At 40.2% G+C, this 27,605-nt stretch overlaps 2 protein-coding genes across 14 annotated transcripts in view; one reads left to right on the plus strand and one right to left on the minus strand.

Annotated features, from left to right (window-relative positions):
* The window catches only part of Trmt1l (tRNA methyltransferase 1 like), a 30,407-nt gene extending 24,372 nt beyond the window's left edge, over positions 1-6,035 (minus strand). The window contains exons 1-2 of one of the 2 annotated variants that reach the window (XM_050162905.1): positions 5,564-6,035; positions 352-447 (exon numbers count right to left, since the gene is read on the minus strand). In XM_050162905.1, the coding sequence (XP_050018862.1) occupies positions 352-447; positions 5,564-5,795 (328 nt within the window). In that variant the 5' untranslated portion in view covers positions 5,796-6,035. The remainder of the gene's footprint in view (positions 1-351; positions 448-5,563) is intronic. The other variant, XM_050162906.1, reaches the window with a different exon arrangement.
* A 183-nt stretch (positions 6,036-6,218) lies between these two features.
* The window catches only part of Swt1 (SWT1 RNA endoribonuclease homolog), a 77,620-nt gene continuing 56,233 nt past the window's right edge, over positions 6,219-27,605 (plus strand). Inside the window, exons 1-6 of one of the 12 annotated variants that reach the window (XM_050162895.1) lie at positions 6,239-6,363; positions 13,059-13,157; positions 14,890-14,976; positions 20,852-20,932; positions 24,587-24,645; positions 26,025-26,736. In XM_050162895.1, the coding sequence (XP_050018852.1) occupies positions 13,104-13,157; positions 14,890-14,976; positions 20,852-20,932; positions 24,587-24,645; positions 26,025-26,736 (993 nt within the window). In that variant the 5' untranslated portion in view covers positions 6,239-6,363; positions 13,059-13,103. The other 11 variants (XM_050162896.1, XM_050162897.1, XR_007595517.1 and 8 more) reach the window with 11 other exon arrangements.

Here is a 27,605-nt window from a genome sequence, read left to right on the forward strand (position 1 = left end):
CCCACATCCTCTGGAACAGCTGCCAGTGCTCTTCATCAATGAGCCATCTCTCCAGTCCCTGCTATGCTATTTAAGGCAGTGTTTTGGAATGTCCAAAACTTGTTACTAATTCAATTACCACCTTATAGAACTAGTACTACTGTTCTAGTTCAAAAGGAATAAATTTATTCTTACAAACTGTTTTCATGAGCTGAAAGTTAAATGTTGCAGAAAGAAAAAAAATAAAAAGACAAAACAGAACAATGAAAACAAGATATGAGACCTTGTCTCAAAAAAAAAAAAAAAAAAAAAAAGAACAAAACAGAAAGTGTGTGTGTACCCCAAACATGGGTGTACCTGGATCCTGATTACCTGAGTTCAATGAACTGGCAGTGTCAACGTCTCCTTCAGCCACAAAAGCTAACTTCTCCAGATCAGCAAGCCGCCTTTGAATTGAGATGTGTCTCTCTGAAAAGAGATTTAAAGAGTTAGAAAATTGTTCTAGCATTTTCCCCTATTCCATTTTTAGTTATTCCCACCATACAGACATATACTTTTGTTTCCTATCGTATGGAGTCTAGTACCTCATGGGAACGGCTATAGTTCAGATCAGAAAATGGCAAGTGTACTTCAGAAGGCAAACGCTATGGAGAAAAACTCCAGTGTGTACCTTTCAGCTTTAGTCAAGGTAATTCCATGGAAAATGTTTCTGCCCTTAGGGCTGGAGGCATAGCTCAGTTGGTAGAATACTTGCTTAGCATCCAGGAAGTCCTGAGTCTGAACCTTAGGACCACATAAATGGGCATGGTGGTGCACACCTGTAACTTTAGCACACAGAGGTGGAGGCAGGAGGACTGGAAGCTCGGAGTCACCTTCAACTAAAAGTATCTTCAAAGCCAGCCTGGGATAAAGGAGACCAAGTCGAAAACAAAACAAAACAAACAAACAAAAAAAGCTAACCAGCCGGGCGGTGGTGGCACACGCCTTTAATCCCAGCACTCGGGAGGCAGAGGCAGGCGGATCTCTGGGAGTTCGAGACCAGCCTGGTCTACAAGAGCTAGTTCCAGGACAGGCTCCAAAACCACAGAGAAACCCTGTCTCAAAAAAACAAACAAAAAAAAAAAAAGCTAACCAACCCAAAACTAAAAAAATTTCTACCCTGTACAAAACAGCCTGAGAACTATAATCAATGTTTTGTGTCTTCAAAGAGCTTTAATTACAGCCAAGATATTGAGATGTTAATTTTTTTTTTTTTTTTTTTTTTGGTTTTTCAAGACAGGGTTTCTCTGTAGCTTTTGGTTCCTGTCCTGGAACTAGCTCTGTAGACCAGGCTGGTCTCGAACTCCCAGAGATCCGCCTGCCTCTGCCTCCCGAGTGCTGGGATTAAAGGCGTGCGCCACCATCGCTCGGCGAGATGTTAATTTTTAACATAGTAGTTATACTTGGGAGGCAGAGGCAGGTGGATCTCTATGAGTTCGAGGCCAGCCTGATCTACAAGAGCTAGTTCCAAGACAGGCTCCAAAGCCACAGAGAAACCCTATCTCAACAAACAAACAAAAAGACAGGGTTTCCCTTGTGTAGCCCTGGCTGTCCTGGAACTTGGATCTGAAGACCAGGCTGTGAATGCCTGTACCTACAAGGCCATCTCATCTGCCTGAAAATTAGTTCTTAAATGCAATTAACATGTGTTTCAATTCTAATGCAGTTTATATTTCCCAACCATTTTTGTCTGTTATGCACTTTCAGATTTCCTAAACATAACACATTCCTCAAGTTAAATGCTTGTAAATTGTGAGTTAAGCTTACTAAAATATGCTGGACCATACACTTTGTTTGGTATGTATGTGTAAGTGGTGGGGGCTGCATTCTCAAACTGTTAAATTTGCTACTGAGTAAAGTAGTAAATAATCTACAAGCAACTGGAAAGAGAAGTTGAGTCAAAAGAAGCAGGAAAGTAGAATCTGAAAGAATAAATGGGCAGGGTGAACAGAGGAGGAGCCAAAGGAGAAAAGTGTAAGAGAGGAATGCACATAACTAAGTATTGCAACTGGAATAAACAAGAAAACACTACTGTATTAGTACACGGTCTCTTGTGTTTCTCTGTGTATCCCTGGATGTCCTGGAACTTAGATCTGCCTGCCCCAGCCTCCTGAGTGCTGGGATTAAAGGTGCATGCCACCACCATCCAGTTTCCTGTGATCTTGAAAAAGTGCAGAGAATAGATAACCAAAAGGAAAGAGAAAGCAAATACAGAAAACCTGTAGCATGAATAATAAAAACCCAGAGACAGATACTGTGGTTCAAGCTGAAGATCAGAAAAGCAAAGCATCCAGTCACTAAAGAGACCTTTTACCTCTACCAAATCTTCAGACCGAAAGAGCAAGATCCTGTCTTTATGAATCCTCAGACTCCACACTCCAGTGAGTTCCTGTCTCTTCCCCTTTATAGTCCTCTCTCTACCTTCCTAGTGCTGAGATTAAAAGTGTGTGACTCCCAAACACTGGGGTTAAAGGTGTTGAGTGGCCACCACCTGGGTCTTTTTCTGGATTGATGTTGCTCCCAGGGGAGCCTTGAACTCACAGAGATCAATCCGCCTCTGTCTCCTCGGATTAAAGTGTGTGTGTCACCACTTCCTGGCCTATGGCTTAGTTTTGCAATCTTATCTTCAAGCAAGCTTTTATTTATTAAAATACAAATAAAATATCAGCACAAAAACCAGTGCAGATATCGTTTCAGGACTCTGGCACTGCAGAAAAGGAAACAGATAAAACTGCAATTTGTTCTTCCTAAGGATGAAGCATTCTGAATACATGGGCATTCCAAAGGAAAGGAATACTTACAGAGTGGGAACCCAAACGCACAAGGCCAGGGGATGTTACCGGACAGAGAAACAGATAATGGAATAAATCTCAGGCTCAGTCAATATGCTAGATAATTTAAAGCCTCAGATATTTTAATTCAATTTTTGATGCCGCCACCTCCCTGTCCACCAGTTCCATTCTCAGTCCACTCATTCACACATGTGCATAATCTGTGTCCTTTTTTCCTTCTTTCTCATAGTAAACAATAAAAAGGCAGCAAGTTGTACTTGATTTATCCTTCTGGTGGCTAAATGTCAAGCACAGAACTGGTACTCAGCAGGCACTAAGATAGTTAAGTAGTTTTTAAAAATCATTAGCCTTTTTTTAAAAAAATGTTTTTTGAGACAGGGTTTCTCTGTAGCTTTGGAGCCTGTCCTGGAACTAGCTCTTGTAGACCAGGCTGGCCTCGAACTCACAGAGATCCATCTGCCTCTGCCTCCCAAGTGGGATTAAAGGCGTGCGCCACTACTGCCCGGCAACCATTACTTTTTGAAGGTAGCAGCACATTTTTATCACAACTTCTGGAATCAAACACCATCAGACATTTCTGCTCAAAAGACAATTTCCTAAGCAAAAGCAGAGTGACAAATACTGTATTACTTTACTTTTCGAGATAGGGCTCAAAGTAAAGCTAAGACTGGAACTCACTATGCAGCACATGCTGGCTTGAAATCCATTATTCTCCTACCTCAGTCTCCCAAAGGCTGGGATTACAGGCTTGATTAACTTCACATACCAGGCCGTGCTCAAAAAGTTAAAATGAGATATAGGGGGGAAAAAGCATCCTTAGTTTTTAGAATTGATAGTAATGGTCAAAAAAGAATCCACATGTACACATAAAGGTGTGCTTAAAATGTTCTGCCAGGTAGTGCAAAACAAGAGAAAGAGCCTAAGTTAGGAGAGGCAAACTGAAAATGCTGTCCTCTACTGAAGAAAATTAAAAAAACCAAAAAAAAAACTTGTCTGAAAATTCGTGATAAGCCTAAAAGTATCTGTAAAATCACTTTTTGGCTCAACATGGTCGATATCATTCTGTATTTAAAGCAGTCAACTTGCTTTTTGTAACATACTCATAATCAAGAAAGCAAACCTGTTGTTAAATCAGATAAACCAAATATAGTAGAAGGTTCTTTCACAGCTTCTGTTACTTTTTCCTCAATTTTCAACTCTAGTTCAGAATTGCCATCTTCATCTTGCCTGGCTGCTATGACTAACGTCAAAGGATAACTAGATCAACTGCAAATACATTTTTAGATGATTAGTATGCGTTTGAAGCATTCTTAAACAGCATATTCTTCAGGCTACACTTTTATTTTAGCATTTATAATGCAAATGTTTCCAACCCTTGTCCCCTAACACTTATACCACACTTTTGAGAAGATGTCTCCTTAAAGAGACCAGGTTGATCTCTAATTAATTTGCCAGCCCTCAGCATGGGGATCTTGGGGGAGGACTGAAGAGGGGAGGGGAGAGGCAGGGAGGGAGCAGAGAAAAATGTAGAGCTCAATAAATATCAATTAAAAAATTTAACAGCCCTCCTGCAAGGCTGTCAAATGCTAGGATTGCTGGCATGCACTACCACGTGGAGCCACTATCAATGCCCCATGTCAAGGGGGTGAAGAAGGCATGCGTTCCCCAAATTGCTGAACTACTTCTATTTAAACATAATCAGGAGGGCAGTAGCTACTTCCTTAAGAGTATGAAACTCCCTGTCTATCAGACTGTAAAGAGAGAAAGAAAAAGAAATAAAGGCTTTATTTTCCACTACAACCTGTCACTTCAAATGATCAGAAGCCCACCGGCTGATTTTGTTTTGCCTGTGACTAGCCTTACAACTCTTAAATGTAGTTTTAGAACTGCAAAATAATTCTCTTAGATTATGACTGTTCTATATACATCAAACCCCAAGCTGGTTTAGAAATCGTATATATGTATTAATTTCTCATGAGTGATAATTTGGAAAGAGTATAAAGATCAATTTATGGAGTACAAGATTTGTTGAACGAACTTGTTGACGCTTAGGCCCACTGTATAGTGTTAAGGTCTTTTTTTTTTTTTAAAGGTCCTTAAAGTGCTAATTATCAATATTGTGTTTCCTATATGATCCAGTAAACCACTCAGAGCACATATAAACGCATTCAGGGAAAGTATTGACTATTAAGTTTTCACGATTGTCTTCTGATGGAATGAAGAACAAAGTTCAATTGGCTTTTAGCAGGTCCTCCTCCATACAGCATATGGATTTCAAATTCTTTTGGGAAGCAAGATATTCTACAGAAAATTTAGTAAGACAAATTCACCTGAGTGTGTGTGTGTGTGTGTATGTACGTCCTGATTGAAAAATCAGTTTACAGTTTCTAAATCTTGACAGGCTCTCACCTCAGAGGCTGCCTCCGTTACTGTACCACACTTGAAAGGAGTTATTTAACTATTGTAGACTGGGTTGAGACGGAAACTACTAGACACACTAACCGACACAGCCACTAATCTGTGTTTATTTTGTCTGCATCACCCCTGGCCTTCGTGTATCTTTCACGATGATGTCCTCGAGGTTTACGGAGGTACCCTCTTCCTTTCTGTACTCCTTCCTGCCGCTCTCGTTCCTCCTCCCGTTTCCCTAAATCTGCCTCTCCACATTAAAAACCACCCCGGAGAAGGGCCTCCCCAGCGAGGAACGGTTACTCGCTTCTCTGCGGCAGAAAGATCAGGCCGTCTACACTTACTGCTTTCAGCCTCCTCGGGGACAGAGGCTAGGGACGGGGACAAGGCCGGAGTCGGGGCCGGGGCAAGGGCTGGGGCTGGAGCCGAGTACGGCGTCGGAGCCGAGTCCAGAGCCGAATCTGCGGCCGGAGCTGGGACCGGAGCCGATTCCGGGGCCGGGGCCGGGGTCGGGACCCTGACCTGGGCCTCCTCCTCCTCCTGGGGTGGCAGCTCCTCCTCCGCCATATTCTCCATAGCTACGGCCTCCGTGCCAGGGGTCGCGGAGGGGACTCGCGACGGAGCAAGAGAATTGGCGTTAATGCCCACAGGGCTGGATCCAGGGCGGGGGAAGCAAATGGGAAGGCTGCACGAGTGCCACAGACGAACAGCGAAGCGCCAGTGACACAACCCTGCCAGCCGAAAAACAGAGGGCCAGAGGCAGCGGTGCGAGCCTTCACTGACTTCCCCTTCCCTGAGGCGTTACGACGCCACCACAGACTGCGCAGAAGCGTGTCGCGGACACTGTCCAATGAGGAGTAAGAGTTCCGTTTCCTCGGTGCCTCTGGGCTCCACTGGCAGCCACCGAACCGAGCTAAGACTACAATACCCAGGAGCATCGCGTCCCACCCCGGGAGGGGCTCGGTTCCGGTCCTCGGAGGAAGTATACAGAGATCTCCGAGAACTCTAGAATTCCCTGGAGTGTTCGGCGCTTGGCTGGGTCAGAGCACAGAACTACATTTCCCAGCGTGCAGCGGAATCGAGGAAGGCGTCTTTGGCACCCGCGGGGGCTTGGGAGTCGCCGCTGCCGCCGCCTCCGCCTCCGGTAAGGGTTTTCGGGACTCACGGCTTTTCGCTGGGCTATAGCCTTCCGCTCCTGGCTCGGGTACCCAGATGCCTGTCGGGCTCGGGAACTGCGGGCCGAGGTGTGGCGGGACGACTCTGTGGGCTGGCCGGCTGTCGGCCCCGCTCTGTGGAGGGTGTGACTGGAAGCCAGGTTGCTCCAGCTGAGCTGAGGCGGGAGGTGGGGGGGTGGGTGGGGGGAGGATGGCGGCTTCCGAGGGGGTGGGCCTAGGCTGTGCAGGGGTCGCAGTGGCGCTTTTCAGTCAGGCGCGCTGAGGAAGAGCCCTGGGTCTGCTCCCGCTCTCCATTCCCAACTTTCCTCAGGCTTCTGAGCAGACCTCTCTTTTCTCTTACTGTTTTGCCTCCTTGTTACCAGAACAAGCGCGGTGTGGTTGTGGGAGATGGTTTTTGCTGTTTGGACCTGTTTTTAGACTTTTAAAAACAGATCCGCGCATGGGACACTTAGATGCATTTTAGATTCTCCTAGGTAGGTGACCAGTGAATCCTCCGCACCCCAGATTTTATCGTTTTTATCCTGGGCTTGTTTGGCACTGAAGCCTTACTCGTTCTTTTTCTCTTTATTTCTGAGACGCACATTGGAGCAGACGGAAAAAAAGCAAAACAAACGAACAACAAAACAAAACAACAAAAAAATGAATTTCCTTTTTGGTTGCCCCGCTTGGGACTGTCTTGAATGTTAAAGGCATGTATAAAACCCACACTTCCAGGGTGGTCAAGTCTTTGCTTAATAGGGTCAAGTCTTTGCTCACTGGTCTATTTCCTCCTCTGTTGGGAAAGCGTAAGAAATGACACTTGATTGTGTGACCCCGTGAAGTGCCGTCTGGAAGTTCACCTTCTCATTGCCCTTCCTAAGTAGAAAGTGTGTTTGAAGGTGTTTTTCCTTTCCCGGTTTATTGTAAACAGATTGTCCAGGAATCTTCTGCAAGTTCTAAAGTCCCTTTAAGGCTGCGAATGTGCTTACCTCAGTGGTAGAGTATTTGCTTAGCTCACAAGCTTGTAGGGCAGAGGCCTGATACTACAAGACAGCTAAAACCCTTTTTGTCAATCTGTCACCTCTTTTTGACAAGTATTCTTTTTTTTTTTAAAAAAAAATATTTATTATGTATACTGTAGTCTGTCCGCATGTATACCTGCACATCGGAAGAGGACATCAGATCTTATTAGAGATGGTTGTGAGCCATGCGGTTGCTGGGAATTGAACTCAGAACTTCTGGAAGAGCATTTTAACCTCTGAGCCATCTCTCCAGCCCTTGATGAGTATTCTTGTGTGTAGAGTTGACTGACTGTTTAACAGTCATTAGAAATGAGATAATGGCACCAGTTACAACTTAAAGAAATGTTAACTATATCAGTGTACCATCCAAAACTTGACAATATTTTTAATTTCCTGAACCCCCACCCCACCCCTCATTCCTGTGCTCTTAGCAGCCCTTGCGAGGTTGAGGATGAAACCCAGGACATTGGGTACGGACAGCAAGCACTGTATCTTATCTTTAAAAGACATCCTCAGCATTCAGTTAGATTCTTAATTTGAAAGCTTGATTCAATATTTTAATCTCACTTAATGCCATCTAAACAACACACTAAATTAATGGTAGCAAGGGGATTCAGTGGCAGTTTCAGGTCAGAATTCCTAAGTATGAAAGAACAGTTTGAAGACTTAAGAGAGTATTCTTAAACAGTTGCATTGCCAAATAAGCTATCTTATATCTTTTTTTAATTTTTTTTTATTTTTTGAGATAAGGGTTCTCAATGTGGCCCTGGATGTCCTGGATCTTACTTTCTAGACCATGCTGACCTCAAACTCAGAGGTACGCCTATGTCTGTCTTCATTTTCCAGCTGTTCTTCCATATCTTAAAGCAATAATAAACATAACTGCCACATGTTTTGTGGAGTTAAAAATTAAAATTAGCTTCCTGGGCAGAAGTGGCTTTGAGTATTTAGTGAGGATACAGTTCCAAGCTATCTGCTAGGTCCACTGTCATGTAAAGAGTTGACAAGGGTCAGCTTCAAAGTCACTCCGTTGTCTGAAACTTGCTTTTGGTTGCTGGGTGTGACTTTCCGTGGGCTACTTGAGTGTCATTTAGGACTTGGTGTCTAGCTTTCCCTAACATGAGTTATCAAAGACAAAAAGATAATTAAATCTTAACTGAATATTTGATACTGTAAGTACTTTAGCTTTTCAGAGATGATTATTTGATTTTATAATAATCAGTGCTGAGAACATTGCTTTACGTAAATATGTAATGGGTACCAAACAGAAATATGTCTATGATCCTTTCAAAAATTATTGGAAATTTTTTTCTAATCTCAAACCAAGATTAATTTAACTTTTTTGAAATATGAAAGAAACTAAAGTCAGCAACTCAAACAGCAATTTGCATGCAAGCATTCTAAAACAATATAATCCAAAGATGTAGTAATTGAGTGCTGTAGGAAGATATTAAAATTCTTTGTTTTCTGCAATCAAGCCATTATTAATGTGTTTCTATAAAGAAAAATTTGCATGTCTAGTAAAAACACTGCAGTTCAAGCTGGAGAGATGGCTCAGAGGTTAAGAGCATTGCCTGCTCGTCCAAAGGTCCTGAGTTCAATTCCCAACAATCATATGGTGGCTCACAACCATCTGTAATGAGGTCTGGTACCCTCTTCTGGCCTGCAGATATACACACAGACAGAATATTGTATACATAATAAATAAATAAAATAAAAAAACTTAAAAAAAACCACTGCAGTTCATGCCATACAGCAGCCGTGAATATGAGCGAAGGTACTAAATGTAGCATTACCTAGGGTTTTGTGGGTATGAAGGCATGTGCAATACAAAGTTCATTTGTATTGTGTTCAAGGCTGCAGTGATGTCACTTGATGCAGGGACTGTGAGTGTAGCCAGAAACACCTAGGATTCATTACACACTACTTTCAATTAATTTTAGTCTTTGTGTGTTCAGAAACCCTTTAATGTTGCTAATATAAGATTGTAGCCCATAGTTTAAGTCGCTGGAATCTAGAGAACTGCTCAAACAAAAAATCCTCTTAAGTTATTTGTTTTAATTTGCATATAAAACAATGTAAACTTTATGGCAAAATGAATTTAAAGAATGTCACAGCACACAGGGATGCTTTGCTTGTTAGTTTTAGGTCAAGTTGACATAGAGTAGAGACATATCTGGGAGAGGGAATCTTAATTGAGAAAATGTCTCCATTTTTGTTTGTTTTTTTTAGACAGGGTCTCACCTTATAGCTTTGGTTGGTCTGGAACTCATTATAAAACACTATACCCACCACCACCACTACCTCCCAAAACGAAACAAAAAGACCAGGCTGGCCTGGAACTCAGGGAGATCTGCCTGTCTTTTCCAGAGTTCCAAGATTAAATGCATGTGCCACTTCTTTTGGTTAGGATATTTTGTTTGTTTGTTTATTGATATTTATTGAGCTCTACATTTTTCTCTGCTCCCCTCTCTGCTTCTCCCCTCCTTCCTTCAGTCCTTCCCCCAAGGTCCCCATGCTCCCTATTTACTCAGGAGATCTTGTCTTTTTCTACTTTCTACTTCCCTTGTAGATTTTCTCTATGTAAATCTCTCTTAGTGTCCACATTGTTATCTAAGTTCTCTGGGATTGTGGTTTGTAGGCTGGCTTTCTTTGCTTTGTGTTTAAAAACCACATATGAGTGAGTACATGTGATAATTGTCTTTGTGTGTCTGGGTTATCTCACTCAAAATAATGTTTTCTAGCTTCATCAATTTTCCTGCAAAATTCAAGATGTCGGTTTTTTTCTGCTGTGTTGTACTCCATTGTGTAAATATACTACATTTTTCTTATCCATTCTTCGATCGAGGGGCATTTACTTTGTTTCCAGGTTCTGGAAATGAATAAAGCTGCCATGAAGATAGTTGAGCACATGTCCTTGTGGCATGATGGAGCATCCTTTGGATATATACCCAAAAGTGTTATTGTTGGGTCTTGAGAAAGGTTGTTTCCTAATTTTCTGAGAAATCGCCACACTGACATCCAAAGGGGCTATACTAGCGTGCATTCCCACCAGCAATGCAGAAGTGTTCTTTTTTACCCACAATCTCTCCAGCATAACTTGTCATCAGTGTTTTTGATTTTGGACATTCTTACAGGTGTAAGATGGAATCTCAGAGTTTTTTGACTTGCATTTCTCTGATGACTAAGGATGTTGAGATTTTCCTTAAGTGTCTTTCAGCCATTTTAGATTCCACTGTTGAGAGTTCTCTGTTTAGGTCTGTACTCCATTTTTTTTTTTTTATTGGATTATGTGATCTTTTGGTGTCCAATTTCTTGAGTTCTTTGTATATTTTGGAGATCAGACCTCTGATGTGGGGTTAGTGAAGATCTTTTCCCATTTTGTAGGCTGTCGTTTTATCTTGTTGACCATGTCCTTTGCTTTACAGAAGCTTTTCAGTTTCAGGAGGTCCCATTTATTAATTGTTTTCTCAGTGTCTGTGTTGCTGGGATTATATTTAGGAAGTGGTTCCCTGTGCCAATGCATTCAAGTGTACTTCCCACTTTCTCTTCTATAAGCTTCAGTGTGGCTGGCTTTCTGTTGAGGCCTTTGATCCATTTGTACTTGAGTTTTGTGCATGATGATAGGTATGGGTCTATTTTCATTCTTCTACATGTTGATATCCAGTTATGCCAGCATCACTTGTTAAATATACTTTTTTTTTCCATTTGATATTTTTTGCTTCTTTATCAAAGATCAGGTGTTCTAAGATGTGTAGATTGATACACGGGTTTTCTGTTCGGTTCCATTGGTCCTCCTGTCTGTTCTTATGCCAGTACCAGGCTGTTTTCAGTACTGTAGCTCTGTAGTAGAGTTTGAAGTCAGGGATTGTGATGCCTCCAGAAGTTCTTTTATTGTACAGGATTGTTTTGCTTTTTTTTTTTTTTCCCAAATGAAGTTGAGTACTGGGTTAGGGTACTTTTTAAATTAGTAGTTGATGTGGGAGGCCAAAGCCCATTGTGGGTGCTATCACTTCTGGCCAGGAGGTCCTGGAGTGTATGAGGAGGCCGACTGAACTAGCCAGTAAGCAACACTTCTCCATAGCTTCTGCATAAGCTCCTGCCTCCCTTGTCCTGCCCTGACTTCCTTTATTGGTGGACTGTGTGATATGGAAGTATAAACCCTTTCCTTCCCAGCTTGTTTTTAGTCATGATCTTTATTTCTTCAGTAGAAGTCCTAACTGTGACAGATGCTTTTCCTTGGATAGTGCATTGTCTGGTGCTTTTTTTCTACTATCTCATTGGAAGAGAAGTTTCAGGTAATATTAGTGTATCCAAAGCAACAACATCAAACTGAGGTGGATCAGCAAAAATGTCAAAGGCAGCCTCATATTCTGTAAGCAGTGTCTTATATTAAGAAACAATCCAGGGCTGGAGAGATGGCTCAGCAGTTAAGAGCATTGCCTGCTCTTCCAAAGGTCCTGAGTTCAATTCCCAGCAACCACATGGTGGCTCACAACCATCTGTAGTGAGGTCTGGTGCCCTCTTCTGGCCTTCAGGCATACACAGAGACAGAATATTGTATACATAATAAATAAATATTAAAAAAAGAAAAAAGAGCCGGGCAATGGTGGCGCATGCCTTTAATCCCAGCACTCAGGAGGCAGAGGCAGGCAGATCTCTGTGAGTTCGAGACCAGCCTGGTCTACAGAAGTAGTTCCAGGACAGGCTCCAAAACCACAGAGAAACCCTGTCTCGAAAAACCAAAAAGAAAAAAAAAAAAAAAAAAAAAAAAGAAACAATCCAGGCTGACTTAGAATTCCTGGACTCAGTCTGGCCTCCTGCCTTCCTGCCTCAGCCTTTAAGTAGCTGAGACTACAGATATCACGGGCCACCAGGCCAGGCTCGCGAGTTTTTGTTGTTCTTTTTTTTTTTATTGTATTGTCCATGCTACTGGAATTAAATTCTTTAGACAAGAGAGAAAAAGCATGAATTGAGCTGTTACCATAGACTATCCTTGAAGGCAAACATTTTTGGTACTTAGGAGATTGTTCTTAGAAGTTTGTTAACTGTTCATGTGTTAATTTTGTCTCTTCCTCACCCCATTAGCTACCAGCATTTTTCTTTTATTCAAGTTCATTAGATATTTTTTAAAAAAAAGAAAGAAAAGGAGGGGGAGGAAATGACTGCTTCTAGGTACAGTGGTGGAAAAGGTTTATTGTACATATATGAGGGAAAACATAGGCAGGGACAGAGACATCTGGGAGACTCTAGAATGACTATGACTCTGAGCCAGGATGCGTGAGGAGAGAGGGGAGGGGAGAGGAGCCACCAACCAAGAGAGATGCCTGGGCCAAAAGACTGGCAGAGCCAAAATGGCTGAGTTATGTAGGAACCAGAGAAGTGTACAGAGGAAACTGGTGAGTTTGGGGCAGGGTATGCCAGCCAGGAATTAGATATTATTTTATTTGGTTTGGTTTTTTTGGAGACAGGCTCTATCTGTGTAGCCTGCCACTGCCTCCCTAATGCTGGGAGATCTTATTTTATACACCTTTACCTATTTGATTTATGACTAACCAGGAATAATTGGATTACTGGCTTATAGTCTTCGTTATATTCATATTGCCATTGCCACCTATCAACTGTTCTTCAGGCTTCACTTTCATTCTGTCCTGCCCTCACAGACTTGGTGATGTGTCTAATCTTTGACCACCATATCCCACCCCAAGATGCTTCTCTGCACTACCAGTGCCCACAAGCTTGAGACTGTTTATGACCATAAGGTATGGCGATGCTTGTCTTAGCACATTTCTTTTCTGTTGCTTTGTTCTCTCTCTCTCTCTCTCTCTCTCTCTCTCTCTCTCTCTCTCTCTCTCTCTCTCTCTCTCTCATTGGCTAATGGTATTGACTTGGTCTAAAGTGGGGCTGAAAAAGTGAAACTGGGTTAGGAAATGAACAGAGAATCTGTGGTTTAGGAAAGAGTTGGAAATAACTCAGAATAAAAAAGTTGATACATTAAGGAGAATGAATTCACTCATTCATTTACTTAGTCATTCTTGAATATTTCTCCAGTTTTTGCTTTGTTCTTTTAGATAGAGTCTTACCCTGAAGAACTTAATATGTAGACCCATCTGGCCTAGGACTTGGAGCAATCCTCCTGCTATAGCTTCCAAAATGCTGAGATTATAGGCACGTTGTATCTATTAAGCCTATTTCCCTTCCAAGTTTCTTTTTTTATTTATTAAAGATTTCTGTCTCTTCCCCAGACTTCAAATTCCCTTCCAAGTTTTTTATGCAGCACACTTTTCAAGGAACTCTAGGTCTAATAGAAAGCCAACCACATAGATTTTTATTTAGATTCTACTATATATAACTGTGCAAAGTAGTTAAAAGTTTTATTATTGTGTGTGCATAAGTGTGGGTGCTTGTCACTGTGTGTGTGAAGTGAAAGGACAACTTTTAGGAATCACTTCTCTCCTACTGTGGGGTTGGGAGATGAAACTCAGCTCATCAGACTTGTGCGGAAAGGACTTTTGTCCACTGTGCCATCTCACCAATGTCAAAGTAATTTTTATATCTACTGTACTCTTTGGCTTCTTAAAAAATGTTCTAGGGTTAGATGTGGTGGTGCATACCTTAATCCATGCACTCAGGAGGCAGAGGCTGCTGGATCACTGAGTTTGAGGCCAGGCTGGTCTATAAGCTAGTTCTAGGAGAGCCAGTTCCATACAGAGAAGCTGTGTCTCTAAAAACAAAATGAAAACAAAAACAAAAAGGTTCAGAGATAAGTTGTTTCTATTTGCATAAGATGAAACTGGAGCTTAGAAAAACGTATGCCATTTGTTTGAAATATCACATAGTGTTGAGAAATGCAGAATTATGGTTAATATGTTTTCAGGTGTAGGTAGGGCAAAATAATCAGTCAAAATGCTAATCTGATGCTTACGGTAAAAGGCAGAGTTTCAAAGGTTTGTCTTGAGAACCATTCCTGAACAGTTGATTGATGAAGCTGAAGGAGCAGACCTTTAGGCAAGAGAATATAAGAAAAGACACTGAGGGCAAACAACTATCTTGAGAGTATTTAGAAATTCCTTGAAAGGCAATACCTAGGGTCAAGGGCAATCTGTAATTCAGAATCCTTCCCTCGGGTTTACCAAGTCTTTGGAAAACTTCTGGGTCATCTGATAGCCAGAAGGAAAATGCCTTTAGTTGCACCCTTTGGTGCCTTGAGATGTCTTTGAGCCTGTATCTCCAAAACTCTAGCTAAGCCTGGCACTCCCAGTAAAATAAAAGTTCTGCTTTCTTCAATGAAAGAAACCCAGAGAGTCCCTGTGAATCTCTTTGGTCACTGATCTTTCCCAGAAACCCCCAAGTTTTAGCTTTTGCTGTGCTGGATTTGGCAAGAAAATGAAAATTGTTTTGTAAAACTTGAGTCTTATTTAACTAAGAGAAGAGTGGCTTGTGATAAACTTTTTATTGTGGAGAAAAAAAATATGTTTTGCATGTTTCTTTTAGTTTCTCAAGATGTCTATCAAAGAATCTTGTGAGAAAGAAGAAAAGTCTCAGAAAAAACAGACTACTACCTCTTCAACTTTTATTGAGGTAAGAATTTTAATTTGCTGATCTAATGATGCCTCTTTTTAAAAATCATATAATGAAAAAGAAGCACCTTAATTTTATAATGACATTTAAGAATTTTGTTCTGCCTATCAGTCCCAAGGGAAAGCCATTTCTTTCCATTTTTGGTGTTACTTAATTTATCACAAATATATGAGTTATTTACTTTTATTATCCAAATCACAGATAAGAAATTGAGACTTGGGGAATAGTTTTCTCTGTATATGCAACACCAGCAGTAGTTTCTGTGTTGCTAACTCCATCAGTTAACTCTGACAAAGTTGTCTTCCTTGACATCCCAGCAGTGTTTGCTGTAGTCAGTTATACCTTCTCCTTGAAACCCTTTTCTGACTTCACTTCTGGGGTACTTTGCTTTGTTAATTTTCCTTATTTCTTGGTGACTGTTTCTCATATTTCTTTTGCTCATTCTACCATGTATTTTTTTTTTCTTGAAGCATGATCTTCAAGGCCTCATTAATATAGCACAGTCTAGATTCAGACTTATCATCCTCCTGTCTTAGTCTTCCTAAGAGCTGGCGTTATAGGCAAGTGTCACTACATACAGCTCTTTATCCTTGTTCTCCCCTCCCTCCCTCCCTCCCTCCCTCCCTCCCTTCCTCCCTCCCTCCCTCCCTCCTCCCTTGCTCTCCTCTTTGTAGTTTTTTGAGACAAGGTGTCTCTACTTACCACCCTGGCTGTCCTGGAACTTACTCTGTAGATCAGGCTGACCTTGAACCCCAAGAGATCTACCTGCTTCTTCGGATTAAAGGGGTATGCCACTACACCCAGCTTTCTTACTCATTTTCTTAAGCTATAACCTTTCAAGTACCTAAGCTCACTTTTCCTAATTTAATGAACTAGAGTTCCATTTTTTCAGTTATTGGTAGTTAGCCTGTACCTGCAGCCAGTCTATAAGTGATTTCTATCTGCTTCCCTTTTTAACATATTCAGAGTCTCACTATTTCCCCCTTGCTGTTACCATGATCTAAGCAAAGAACTTGTTTTCCTTAGTTATTCCATTGATTTCTAGATCCTTCCCTGTCTCTGCCTTTGCCTCCCTCATGATTTATTCTTAACACAGTGATGAATGTGGTCCTATTACAGTATAAGTCAGATTGTGTCACTTCTCTGCTCTGTACTTTCTTGTGGTTTTCCATGTTAACTGTCGTGTCCACCCTCGTCCCGCAAGGATGATTGATGCAACACCCGGAGCTCTTCTTGCAGCAGTTTTCAGGACTTTATTCACTTTCTCTCTCCCCCTCTCTCCTTCTCTCTTTCCCTCTCTCTCTACCCTCTCTCCCCGGGCAGACCTCTCCCAGCCCTTAAGTAGGCATGGGCTGCCAACCCCGAACTGCCAGGTGGGCACTGCCCATAGGTTCACGCATATGCAGGCAGCCGATAATCATTGCGTGATCATAGCATAGGTCAGGCCTTAGCCATCTCAGGAGTTGATTATACATCTCCATCAGGTGTGACACCACGCAGCTCGCTACAGTTAACAGCCTCTTGTTGGGACTGGGAAGGCCCCCATTTCATCTTAACATTACTTTCTTCTTTAATGGTGTTTTTGTTCCAGCCTCTTAGGAGCATTTCTGTCTCTGGGGTTTCTCACTTGTCAGTCAGTCATTCCCTTTAAATTGAAAATACACTGTTTCATTTTTAAAAATGATCTTTTGAAATTATGTGTGTAAGTGTGTACCTATGTGTATATCTGAACATGTACATGCAGGTGCTGAGGAATCCAGAAGAGGGCTTCAGATCCCCTAAGACTAAGTTATTTGCAGGTGTGAATTGCCTGACGCGGGTGTCTGGAACCAAATGAGTCCACTGTAAGAGCAGTATGTATTCTGAAACTCTGAGCCATCTCTCCAGCCACGTTTCTTGTTATTTTTGATAGGGTCTTAAGTATCCAGGCCGGCCTCAAATTCTGGGGGACTAGGAATGAGTATCTATCTGGTCATCCTGTTTCCAACTCCTGAGTACTTGGATTGCATATGTATGCCACTGTGCATGGTATATATAGTGCTGAAGATTAAACACAGGGCCTTATGCATGCTGCATACCCAGCCCTTGTTTCTTTGTTTAGGTTTCTATTCAGCTGTTAGTTTACCAATGGTATCTTGTATGAACACATTTAAAATTGCAAATCTTCCTACTTAATACCACTTCACCTTTCTTGTCCACTTTCTTTTTTTATTTTATTTCATACAAAGCATCCTGACACTTGTTTCTTATTATTGATTTTATTGAGCTATACATTTTTCTCTTCTTCCCTCCCTATCGCCCCTCCCCTTCAATCCTCTCCCATGATCGCCATGCTCCCAATTTACTCAGGAGATCTTGTCTTTTTCTACTTTCCATGTAGATTAGATCCATGTATATCTTTCTTAGGGTTCTCATTGTTGTCTAGGTTCTCTGGGATTCTGAATTGTAGGCTGGTTTTCTTGAATTTATGTCTAAAAGCCACTTATGAGTGAGTACATATAATATTTGTCTTTCTGTGTCTGAGTTACCTCACTCAATATATTTTCTAGATCCATCCATTTGCCTACAAATTTCAAGATGTTGTTATTTTTTTTTCTGCTGTGTAGTGCTCCTTTGTGTAAATGTACCACTGTAACACCCGATTTTGTATTACACCCTCAGTACAGTTCACACACCACTGTACCGTATGTGAGTTGGGCAAGGGCCTGGAGATTGAAAGAACACACAAAGAGACCTGGGTCATTTGAAAGGAGATCAGCCAAATGCCATTTATTCAAACTTGGGGAAATCCTTATGTATCTAACTGCTGTACAAAGACCTTCGACCAGGCAGGTGGGAAATTACCATACCAATAATGGAGTCAATGCCCTACAACTAATCACCAGGCGGGGCAGAGGAAGCACAGGAACAAACAGAATGCTTTGTCAGCTGACCAGAAACTGTCTTTGCACCCCAGGAACAAGGATAGACCCAGGCCCTACATACCACATTTCCCTTATCCATTCTTCGGTTGAGGGGCATTTAGGTTGTTTCTAGGTTCTGGCTATGACAAACAAAGCTGCTATGAGCATAGTTGAGCATATGTCCTTGTAGCACAATTGAGCATCCTTTGGATATATACCCCAAAGTGGTGGTGTTGGGTCTTGAGGAAGGTTGTTTCCTAAAATCGCCACACTGACATCCAAAGGGGTTGTACCAGCTTGCATTCCCACCAGCAATGCAGAAGTGTTCCCTTTTTCTCACAACCTCTCCAGCATAAGTTGTCATCAGTGTTTTTGATCTTGGTCATTCTTACAGGTATAAGATGGAATCTCAGAGTTGTTTTGATTTGCATTTCTCTGATGACTAAGGATGTTGAACATTTCCTTAAGTGTCTTTCAGCCATTTTAGAGTTCTCATCTCTGTTGAGAGTTCTCTGTTTAGATCTGTACTCCATTTTTTTAAATGGACTATGTGTTCTTTTGATGACCAATTTCTTGAGTTCTATGTATATTTTGGAGATCAGACCTCTAGTCCGATGTGGGATTAGTGAAGATCTTTTCCCATTCTGTAGGCTGCTGTTTTGTCTTGTTGACCATGTCCTTTGCTTTACAGAACTTTTCAGTTTCAGGAGGTCCCATTTATTAATTGTTTCCCTCAGTGTCTGTGCTACTGGAGTTATATTTAGGAAGTGTGCCAATATGTTAAAGTGTACTTCCCACTTTCTCTTCTATGAGGTTTAATGTGGCTGGCTTTATTTAAGGTCTTTGATCCATTTGGATGAGTTTTGTGCATGGTGATAGATATGGATTTATTTTCATTCTTCTACATGTTGATATCCAGTTATGCCAGCATCATTTTTTGAATATGCTTTGTTTTTTCCATTTCATATTTTTTTGCTTCTTTATCAAAAATCAGGTGTTCTTAGGTATGTGGATTAATATCCCAGTCTTTGATTCAGTTCCGCTGGTCTTCCTGTCTGTTCTTATGCCAATACCAAACTGTTTCCAGTATTGTAGCTCTGTAGTAGAGTTTGAAGTCAGGAATTGTGATGCCTCTAGAAGTTCCTTTATTGTACAGGATTGTTTTGGCTATCCTGGGTTTTTTGCTTTTCCTCAAGAAGTTGAGTATTCTTTCGAGGTCTGTGAAGAATTTTTCTGGGATTTTGATGGACATTGCATTGAATCTGTAGGTTGCTTTTGGTAACATTGCCATTTTTACTATGTTAATTCTATCTACCCATGAACGTGCAAGATCTTTCCATTTTCTGGTGTCTTCAATTTCTTTCTTCAAAGAGTTAAAGTTCTTATCATAAAGGCTCCCCACTTGTTTGGTTAGAGTTACTGTGAGATATTTTATGCTATTTGTGGCTCTTGTGAAAGGTGATGTTTCTCTGATCTCTTTCTTAGCCCATTTATTATCTGTGTACAGGAAGGCTACTGATTTTTTTGAGTTAATCTTGTATCCTGCTACATTACTGAAAGTGTTTATGAGTTGTAGAAGTTCCTTGGTAGAATTTTTTTGTTTGTTTTTGTTTTGTTTTGTTTTTGTTTTTCGAGACAGGGTTTCTTTGTAGCTTTGGAGCCTGTGCTGTAGACCAGGCTGGTCTCGAACTCACAGAGATCCACCTCCCTTTGCCTCCCAAGTGCTGGGATTAAAGGCGTGCGCCACCACCCCCCCAGCTCCTTGGTAGAATTTTTGGAGTCGTTTATGTAAACTATCATATCTGCAAATAACAAGAGTTTGACCTCTTCTTTTCAGATTTGTATCCCCTTAATCTCCTTTTGGTGTCTTATTGCTCTAGCTAGGACCTCAAGAACGATATGTGATAGATATGGAAAGAGTGGACATCCTTACTTTCCTCCTAGATGCCAAAAAAGCTTTGTATCCTGACTCTCTCCAAGACATTTCCTTTAAGTTTTCCAATTTTGTGGAGTACAGGCTTTCGAAATACGACCTAATGATTCTCTGGATTTCTTCCGTGTCTGTTGTTATGCCCCCTTTTTATTTCTGATTTTGTTAATTTAGATATTCTCTCTCCCTTTTGATTAGTTAGGATAAAGGTTTGTCTATTTTGTTGCTTTCAGCTCTCAATTTGATTATTTCCTGCTGTGTAGTTCTCTTGAGTGAGTTTGCTTCTTTTTGTTTTAGAGTTTTTAGGTGTTCTGTTAACTCACTAGTGTGGGATTGTTCCAGCCTCGTTATGTAGGCATTTAGTGCTGTGAACTTTCCTCTTAACACTGCTTTCATTTTGTTCCATAAATTTGGGTATGTTGTATGGTCCTTTTCATTGAATTTTAGGAAGTCTTTAATTTCTCCTTTTATTTCTTTTTTGACCCATTGATGCTTCAGGTGAGCATTATTTAATTTCCACATGTTTGTGGGCTTTCTGGATTTAGTTTTGCTGTTGAATTCTAATTTTAAGCCATGATGATTTGATAAGATACATGGGGTTATTCCAAGTTTTTTTTATCTGTTGAGGTTTGTTGTTACCAAGTATGTGGTCAATTTTTGAGAAGGTTCCTTGAGCTGCTGAGAAGAAGATATATCTTTTATGTTTGGATAGAATGTTCTATAGATGCCGGCTTAGTCCATTTGAGTCATAACATCTATTAGTTCCCTTATTTCTCTGTTATTTTTCTGTCTCACAGACCTGTCCAGTGGTAAGAGTGGGGTGTTGAAGTCTTCCACTATTAGTATGAAAAGTGGGACATCTGGCTTTATTTTATGGACTGACTCTATGGAGTCTCTATTGAGCTCCCTTCCTACTAAATTTGTGTCTCTAGATGTCCTCAGAGATCATTTTTAAATGAGAATGTCAATTTATAATAGTGAATAAATTATGCTTTATTTTGTGCTTTTCCATTAATTTTTTTTCCTCCTGAATGACGTTTAGGACAAGGAGGGAGAAATCTCAGCAGGCTCCATTAGTTCAGCACACTGTATTAAACCTATTTCAGCCAAGAAGAGAAAACTGGTAAGTGTTTAAATACCATAGCTCAATAAATATTATTTATCTTGAAGTTTTTATTATTTTTTGTTTGTTTTTGGATTTTTGAGACAGGGTTTCTCTGTAGCTTTGGAGTTTGTCCTGGAACTCACTGTTTGGCTTCGAACTCACAGAGAGACCCGCTTGCCTCCTGCCTCCTGAGTGCTGGGATTAAAGGTGTGTGCCACCACTGCCCGACTGCCCGGCTTGTTTGTTTGTTTCTCTTTCTCTCTCTCTCTCTCTCTCTCTCTCTCTCTCTCTCTCTCTCTCTCTCTCTAATTTGACTCTGACTATATTGCTGAGGCTGGCCTTTAACTATTAGATGACTCAGTCCTGCTTTACTCTTCCAAGTAGTTGAAACTATAGGCATGTGATCCTCAGTGTACGTAGACGTGGTAAAGTTTGTTTTTTGATTTATTTATGATCTATACAGTGTTCTGTCTGTGTGTATGCCTGCGGGCTAGAAGAGGGCACTAGATCTCATTACAGATGGTTGTGAGGCGCCATGTTGTTGGTGGGAATTGAACTCAGGTCCTCTGGAAGAGCAACTAGTACTAACATAGTAAAATTTTAACGTACAGTTAGAGGGTCTATGATATAAAACTTCTCTTTGTATTTTTCTGTAACTTTTTTCTGTTATGCTTAGTTTGTGAAAGCAAACCAGTGTTTTGTTTTTCCTTTTATTTGCCAAAAGTTATTTTTCAGGTTTTTATTTTTTTTGAGACAGGTTTTCGTTATGTAGCCTTGGCTCTCCTGGAGCTTGATAACATAAACCAGACTGGCCTCAGTCTCACCTTGCTTCTCCTGAGGGCTGGGATTAAAAGTGTGTCTCACCACCACCCCAGCAGGTTTTATTTCTTATGTTGGTAGACCCTATAACATAGCATTAGGGAACATAAAAATAAATTTAGAGTGTTTTTCTGTCTTCTTATATGTACTGTCATATTTATTTTTATAGTTTACTTATTTATTGAGACAAGGTCTTATTATGTAGCTCATAGATCAGGCAGATTTGGAACCTTGGAACTTGCAGTCTTCCTGCTTCTTCTTTTTTTTTTTTTTTAATTTATTTTATTTTTCGAGACAGGGTTTCTCCGTAGCTTTTGGTTCCTGTCCTGGAACTAGTTCTTGTAGACCAGGCTGGCCTCGAACTCACAGAGATCCGCCTGCCTCTGCCTCCTGAGTGCTGGGATTAAAGGCGTGCGCCACCATCGCCCTGCCTCTTCCTGCTTCTTAAATGCAAAAATTATAGGCATGTACCCCCAGGCTTGGTTTACATTCTCCTTTTGAAGTAATTGAAACAGATACATTGCTTACACTCCCAGATTTAGAAATTGAGATATACAAAATCAAATAATTTGTTCATTAATATAAAATTATGCTGCAACAGAGCCAAATCTAGAGTTCTGTCTGTTCTTTCACTAATGGTTAAAACAACAGCCAATTAAACACATGAAGCTAGTTTATGGGTGACTCATGAAGTATTGATCTCAGTGATATTGCGATGAAGTGGCGGATAAAGGAGGAGTAGTTAAAGTTCTAGGTATACAGAATTGTGTTTTAATATTTTTTTCTTTTTTACAAGCAGGGATGTATAATTTTGTGTCTTGGTATACGTGTGCCTGTGTGTATTCATGTGGTTGTGTGTACATGTTACATGGAGGCAAGAAGCCAATATTGAATGTGTTCCTTAGTCATTCTCATCTTATATTGGAAGCAGTATTTCACTAAACCAGGAGCTTACTGATTTGACTAGGCTGTTTGGCCAGTGAGCTCCCAGAATTCACTTGTCTTCACCTCCACTGTCTAGTTAACACTTGAATATCAGTCCTCAGGAAGCTAAAGGTCAGGAGGATTCCTGCAAATTTGAGGTTAGCCTCGGTAATACAGTTCTAGTTCAGCCTGGGGTGTAGAATGAGATTCCTATTTCTAAAGAAAGGAAGGAAAGAGGAAGAAAGAAAAGAATAAAGATACGTTACAAAAGATTAAAATGGTATTTTTTTAACTTTTATTCTTCTCTCATACGTTACAGCCCCCCTTCAGTTTCTTCCTCCACTCCTCCTAGTCACTCTCCCCCAGATCAACTCCTCTTCAGTTTCCCTTAAAAAATAAAGAAAAACAGGCCTCCTACAGATATCCATCAAACATGGCTTAACAAGATACAGTAAGACTGAGCACAAACCCTCATATCACAGCTGGACATGGCAACCCAGTTGGAGGAAAAGGGTCCCAAGCACAGGCAAAAGTGTCAGAGATATCACCCTACTCACATTGTTGGGAATCCCACTAGAATACTTAGCTACACAACCATAAGGTATATGCAGGGTCTGTGTTTGTTACTTCAGTTTCTGTGAACTCCTATGAGTCCTGCTTAGTTGATTCTGTGGGCCTTGTTCTCCTGGTGTCCTCTACCCCTCTGACCTAGCCCCCCCCCCTTTTTTTTTGGTTTTTGCAGGTTTGCCTTGGCTCCACCTAGTGTTTGACTGTGTGTGTCTGCATCAGTTGCTGAATAATGCCCCTCTAATGACAGTTGGGCTAGGCACTGTTCTATGAGTATAGCAGAATATCCTTAGAAATCATTTCATTGACTTTTTTTTTTCTTTGCTTGTTGTATTTGGTTCTTTTCCACGTGTCTGGGCTGTCCTGCCTCTGGTTCCTGGCCCTCCAGTCAGTGCCAGGCATAGGCTGTAGGCTCTCTCTCATATGGGTGACAAGTTGGACCAGTCATATGTTGGCCACTCCCACAAGTTCTGCAACACCGTTATCCTAACACATCTCGCAGGCAGGACAAATTGTAGACTGGAGGTTTTGTAGCTGGATGTAGCTGGATAGACCTCCCAGTCCTACTGCTAGGAGCCTTCCTGGCTAGAGAAGATGGCCAGTTTGGGCTCTATATATTTCATTACTAGGAGATTTTGTTGGCAGTTTATTGGTTTTTTATATCAGTGTTCTAGTGCAGGGGATTAGACCCAAGACCTTACACAAGCTGAGTATACACACTACCAGCACCCCCAATCTTCTTATTTGTCCTCTGCTAAATTAAATTTGGTCTAATCTTAGCTATTTAATTCATTTTCTCCTCACTGCTCTTTTTCCCTCTCTTTGCTCTATGACAAAATCACTCTCCCTCTAGCTCAGTTAATTTATTTTTTCTGCTGAATTCTTTTCACTTACTGCTTTCAATCTTTCACATATGTTCTGTTTCTCTTTTCTCACGAGTATCTTTCACCTTTTAGTGATGGTGTTTTGAAATTTTAGCGTATACTGACTGTATTTTACTTTGACATTTAGTTATATAAGACTCCTTTATACATATTCTTTATGTCTTCTTTATCTTTTTGTGTCTGGATCCTCAGAGTACATATATGGGACAGTGGAATTGAGTCAGACAGATGTATTTTGGATCATGATAGTGCCACCTACTTCCACTGTGATGATCAGAAAGATGCCAAACTCTGTAAGCTTTGCGTGCTTTGTTTATAAAATAAAGATGATAATGTCTGGCCCAAGATGATTAGAAAGATTAAGTAAACTATTATGACAGCCTGTTGATGAACACAGACGTTTCCCATTCTTCTTCCCTGTAACTGTAACAACAGTACACAGTTTATATTTTCTAAATAATTTTTTTTTAAATTTCAGAAATCAGATGATACAGACATTTTATACTATAATACAAACAGAAAACAAGATTTGAAAAGGTAAATTCTCTCTTTTATTCACATCTTTTACAGTTTTAACTCAGAATTAATGACATTAAAAGATTTTTTTTCCCAGTACTTGGGCTCGAACCCCAGTATCTTGTATGTGCTAGGCAAGCACTCTGTCATTGGGTTATATCCCTACCCTTAGGATTCTGGGACAGGTTGTTGCCATGTAGAGCAGGCTGGCCTGGAGCTTGTCATGTAGCCTAGGTTAGATCTTCAACTCATGATCCTCTTCCTTTATCTTGAGGCACCATGATAAACATCTGGACTAAATATTTGTTTATCTAAATTTTAATTACTTTTACATTTATTTTATGCTGGGGAGTACAAATGTGCTTTGGTATGTATGTGGTGATCAGAGAACAACTTGTATGAGTAGGTTTTCTTTAGCCATTATTTATCCAGGGATTGAATTCAAGTTGTCAGGCTTAGTGGTGGCAAGTACCTTTACCCACTGAGTCACCTTGCTGGCCCAAGACTAAATGTTTAAATTTGGTAAACTTTTTATTTACTTTGTTTAGTATTGTTTTGCATACAGATATTTCTGGTAATATCATAGATTACTAGAAGTTTAAGGAAACATTTGAGGAAATAAAGCAAAAAGCCAGCTAGTGGTTGTAACATACCTTTAATCTCACCACTCAGGAGGCAGAGTTTGAGGCCAGCCTGGTCTACAGAGTGAGTTCCAGGACTACACAGAGAAACCCTGTCTTGAAAAACCAAAATTAAAAAAGTAAATAAAAAGGAAAAGTTGAGTGAAATTAGACAAATTTATCAAAATTGTTGTCTAAATGAAATGCACTCAGACTCAGTATGGATTATTATTAACTCTAGGGAACTGTTTCGATACATAATTATAATAAGATACATGACTTCATTTTATGTGCTTGTAGAGAACTTGTAAAGCTTACTTAGAAATTATTTATAGATTACTTTTATAGATTACCTGTGAAAGAACATGTAATTTACTAAATTATAGACAAGGCTCTAAAATTATGTTAATTAGCCTTCATGTGAATACAGCTAACAAATGTGAAGAATGATGGAGAGAAGGAAATTATTTTTCTTTAATTTCTTTATTCTTTGGATAAAAACGTCAAAGAGTTTTATAGTTAAGGAGTTTCTTGTTAATAATGGAGATAAATATAAAAAGAATAAGGTGTACATTAAGTTACAGACAATTGTGAGCTACCCAGTGTGTGTGCTGGGAATGAAACTCAGGCCGTTTGTATGAGTGGTATGAACTCCTAAGCACTGAGCCATCTCTCCAGCCCTGTTTCTTTTAAGTGTAGAACCAGCCCAGTTAACTCTTAACATAATGATACATTTCAACAGTATGTAAACAAATACAACACATCTGTGCTGCTTTATAGATCGAATGTAGAAGTTGACACGCCCAGAAAGAGACCAAAATTCAGTTCTTCAACTGAAGGACCTACTAAACTCCAAGTAACATCATATTCAAATAACAATCAAGTTACTTCACAGAGTTGTTCATCAAATGGAACTAAAGATACTAAACTTAAAGATAGTAAATTGACAAATATGGGAAGTAAGCTTGATTATGAAATAAAAAAACATCACAGCATTAAAATTACCAAAGATACGAAATCTAAAGCTGAAGGCTGGACAAAGGAAAAGAATTGGCCTCATTCACTTATTCAGGAGAATATGAAAGAATTCAAGAAAGAGAAGAACAGTAAACTCAGAGACAGTTCTGAAGAATTAGAGAAATATAAGAAAAATCAGCTTCCTCAGAATTATAATTTCAACAATATAATCAAGGAACCGTTTGACTCTGGAAGGAAGAAGATCAGCTTCAAAATTCCCAAAAAGCCCTCTGGCGCCATCCAGAAGCTTGTAAAAGGAAACGTCTTCAGTGTAGATTCTAGAAAATCAAAGAATAAACCGGAAAAAAAGGAATGCTTGAAAAGTTCCCAGACATCATTGGATTTGACCAGGCACAAAGCTGAAAACTTGTTTTCAGCTTCCACATGTAAGCAGACTGTCTGTGAGGGGGAAAGAAAAGACCTTCATGAGCATCCAGAAGTTAATAGTTCAGATTCTAAGGAAAACCGTACCCAGGTAATGTATAAAATAAAGTATTTGAAATGTTCAAATTTTAGTTGCTTCTGTTATTGATGATAATCATAGAGTGCTGATTTAGATTTAGCCATGTAGATAATGTAGTCGTGTCTTGTTTTTATTTTTGTTTTTTTAAGACAGGTTTCTCTGTGTGACTTTGGAGCCTGTCCTGAAACTCGTTCTGTAGAGCAGGCTGGCCTCGACTCACAGAGATTGACCTGCCCCTGTTTCCCCGAGCGCTGGGATTAAAGGCGTGTCTCACTACTGCTGGGCCTCAACTTCCAACCTACTGCACAAAGAGTTGCAGTTTATGTTACTTTAGTGTGGATTTTTTGCTTATTTGCATAGCTCTGGCTTTTCTGTGTATATTTGTTATATGTGGTTCTGCATACATACAACTTTATGTGTTACATGTCATATCTTAAATTAGAATCTTAAATCTCTTCTAGTGGTTTATAATATCGTAATGAACTATAGGTCACCTTTGCACCTTTTATAAGAGTTGCCTTCGTCATGGTGTTGTTTCATAACAATAGAACAGTAACTAAGACTCTCATAGGAAAGTCTAGCGTTTCGCTTTGTATCTTGTAGATGGAAGAGAGACACTGAGAGGTAATCGGGGAAGCAAGATCATCATGTTTTTCCATTCAGAGTCACTTTGTTACCCACATTCAGTGTATTTAATAAAGCATAGTATAGTAAGGTGTAACATTAATTCAGTGCCCAGTAATATTTCTATTCGTAATAGGCTTAGGAAGTTTCAAAGATAAATTGAATTTCCTAGGTGATAGATTCATTGACCTCTCTGGAAGTGATGTGATGTCAAGTAGAACCAGCCTAAAGAAGATAACATAGATATTAGAATATCT

Source organism: Alexandromys fortis, unplaced genomic scaffold (genome assembly GCF_014885135.2).
Source record: "Alexandromys fortis isolate MF-2015 unplaced genomic scaffold, M_Fortis_MF-2015_v1.1 scaffold_126, whole genome shotgun sequence".
In the NCBI taxonomy this organism is placed as follows: Eukaryota; Metazoa; Chordata; class Mammalia; order Rodentia; family Cricetidae; genus Alexandromys; species Alexandromys fortis.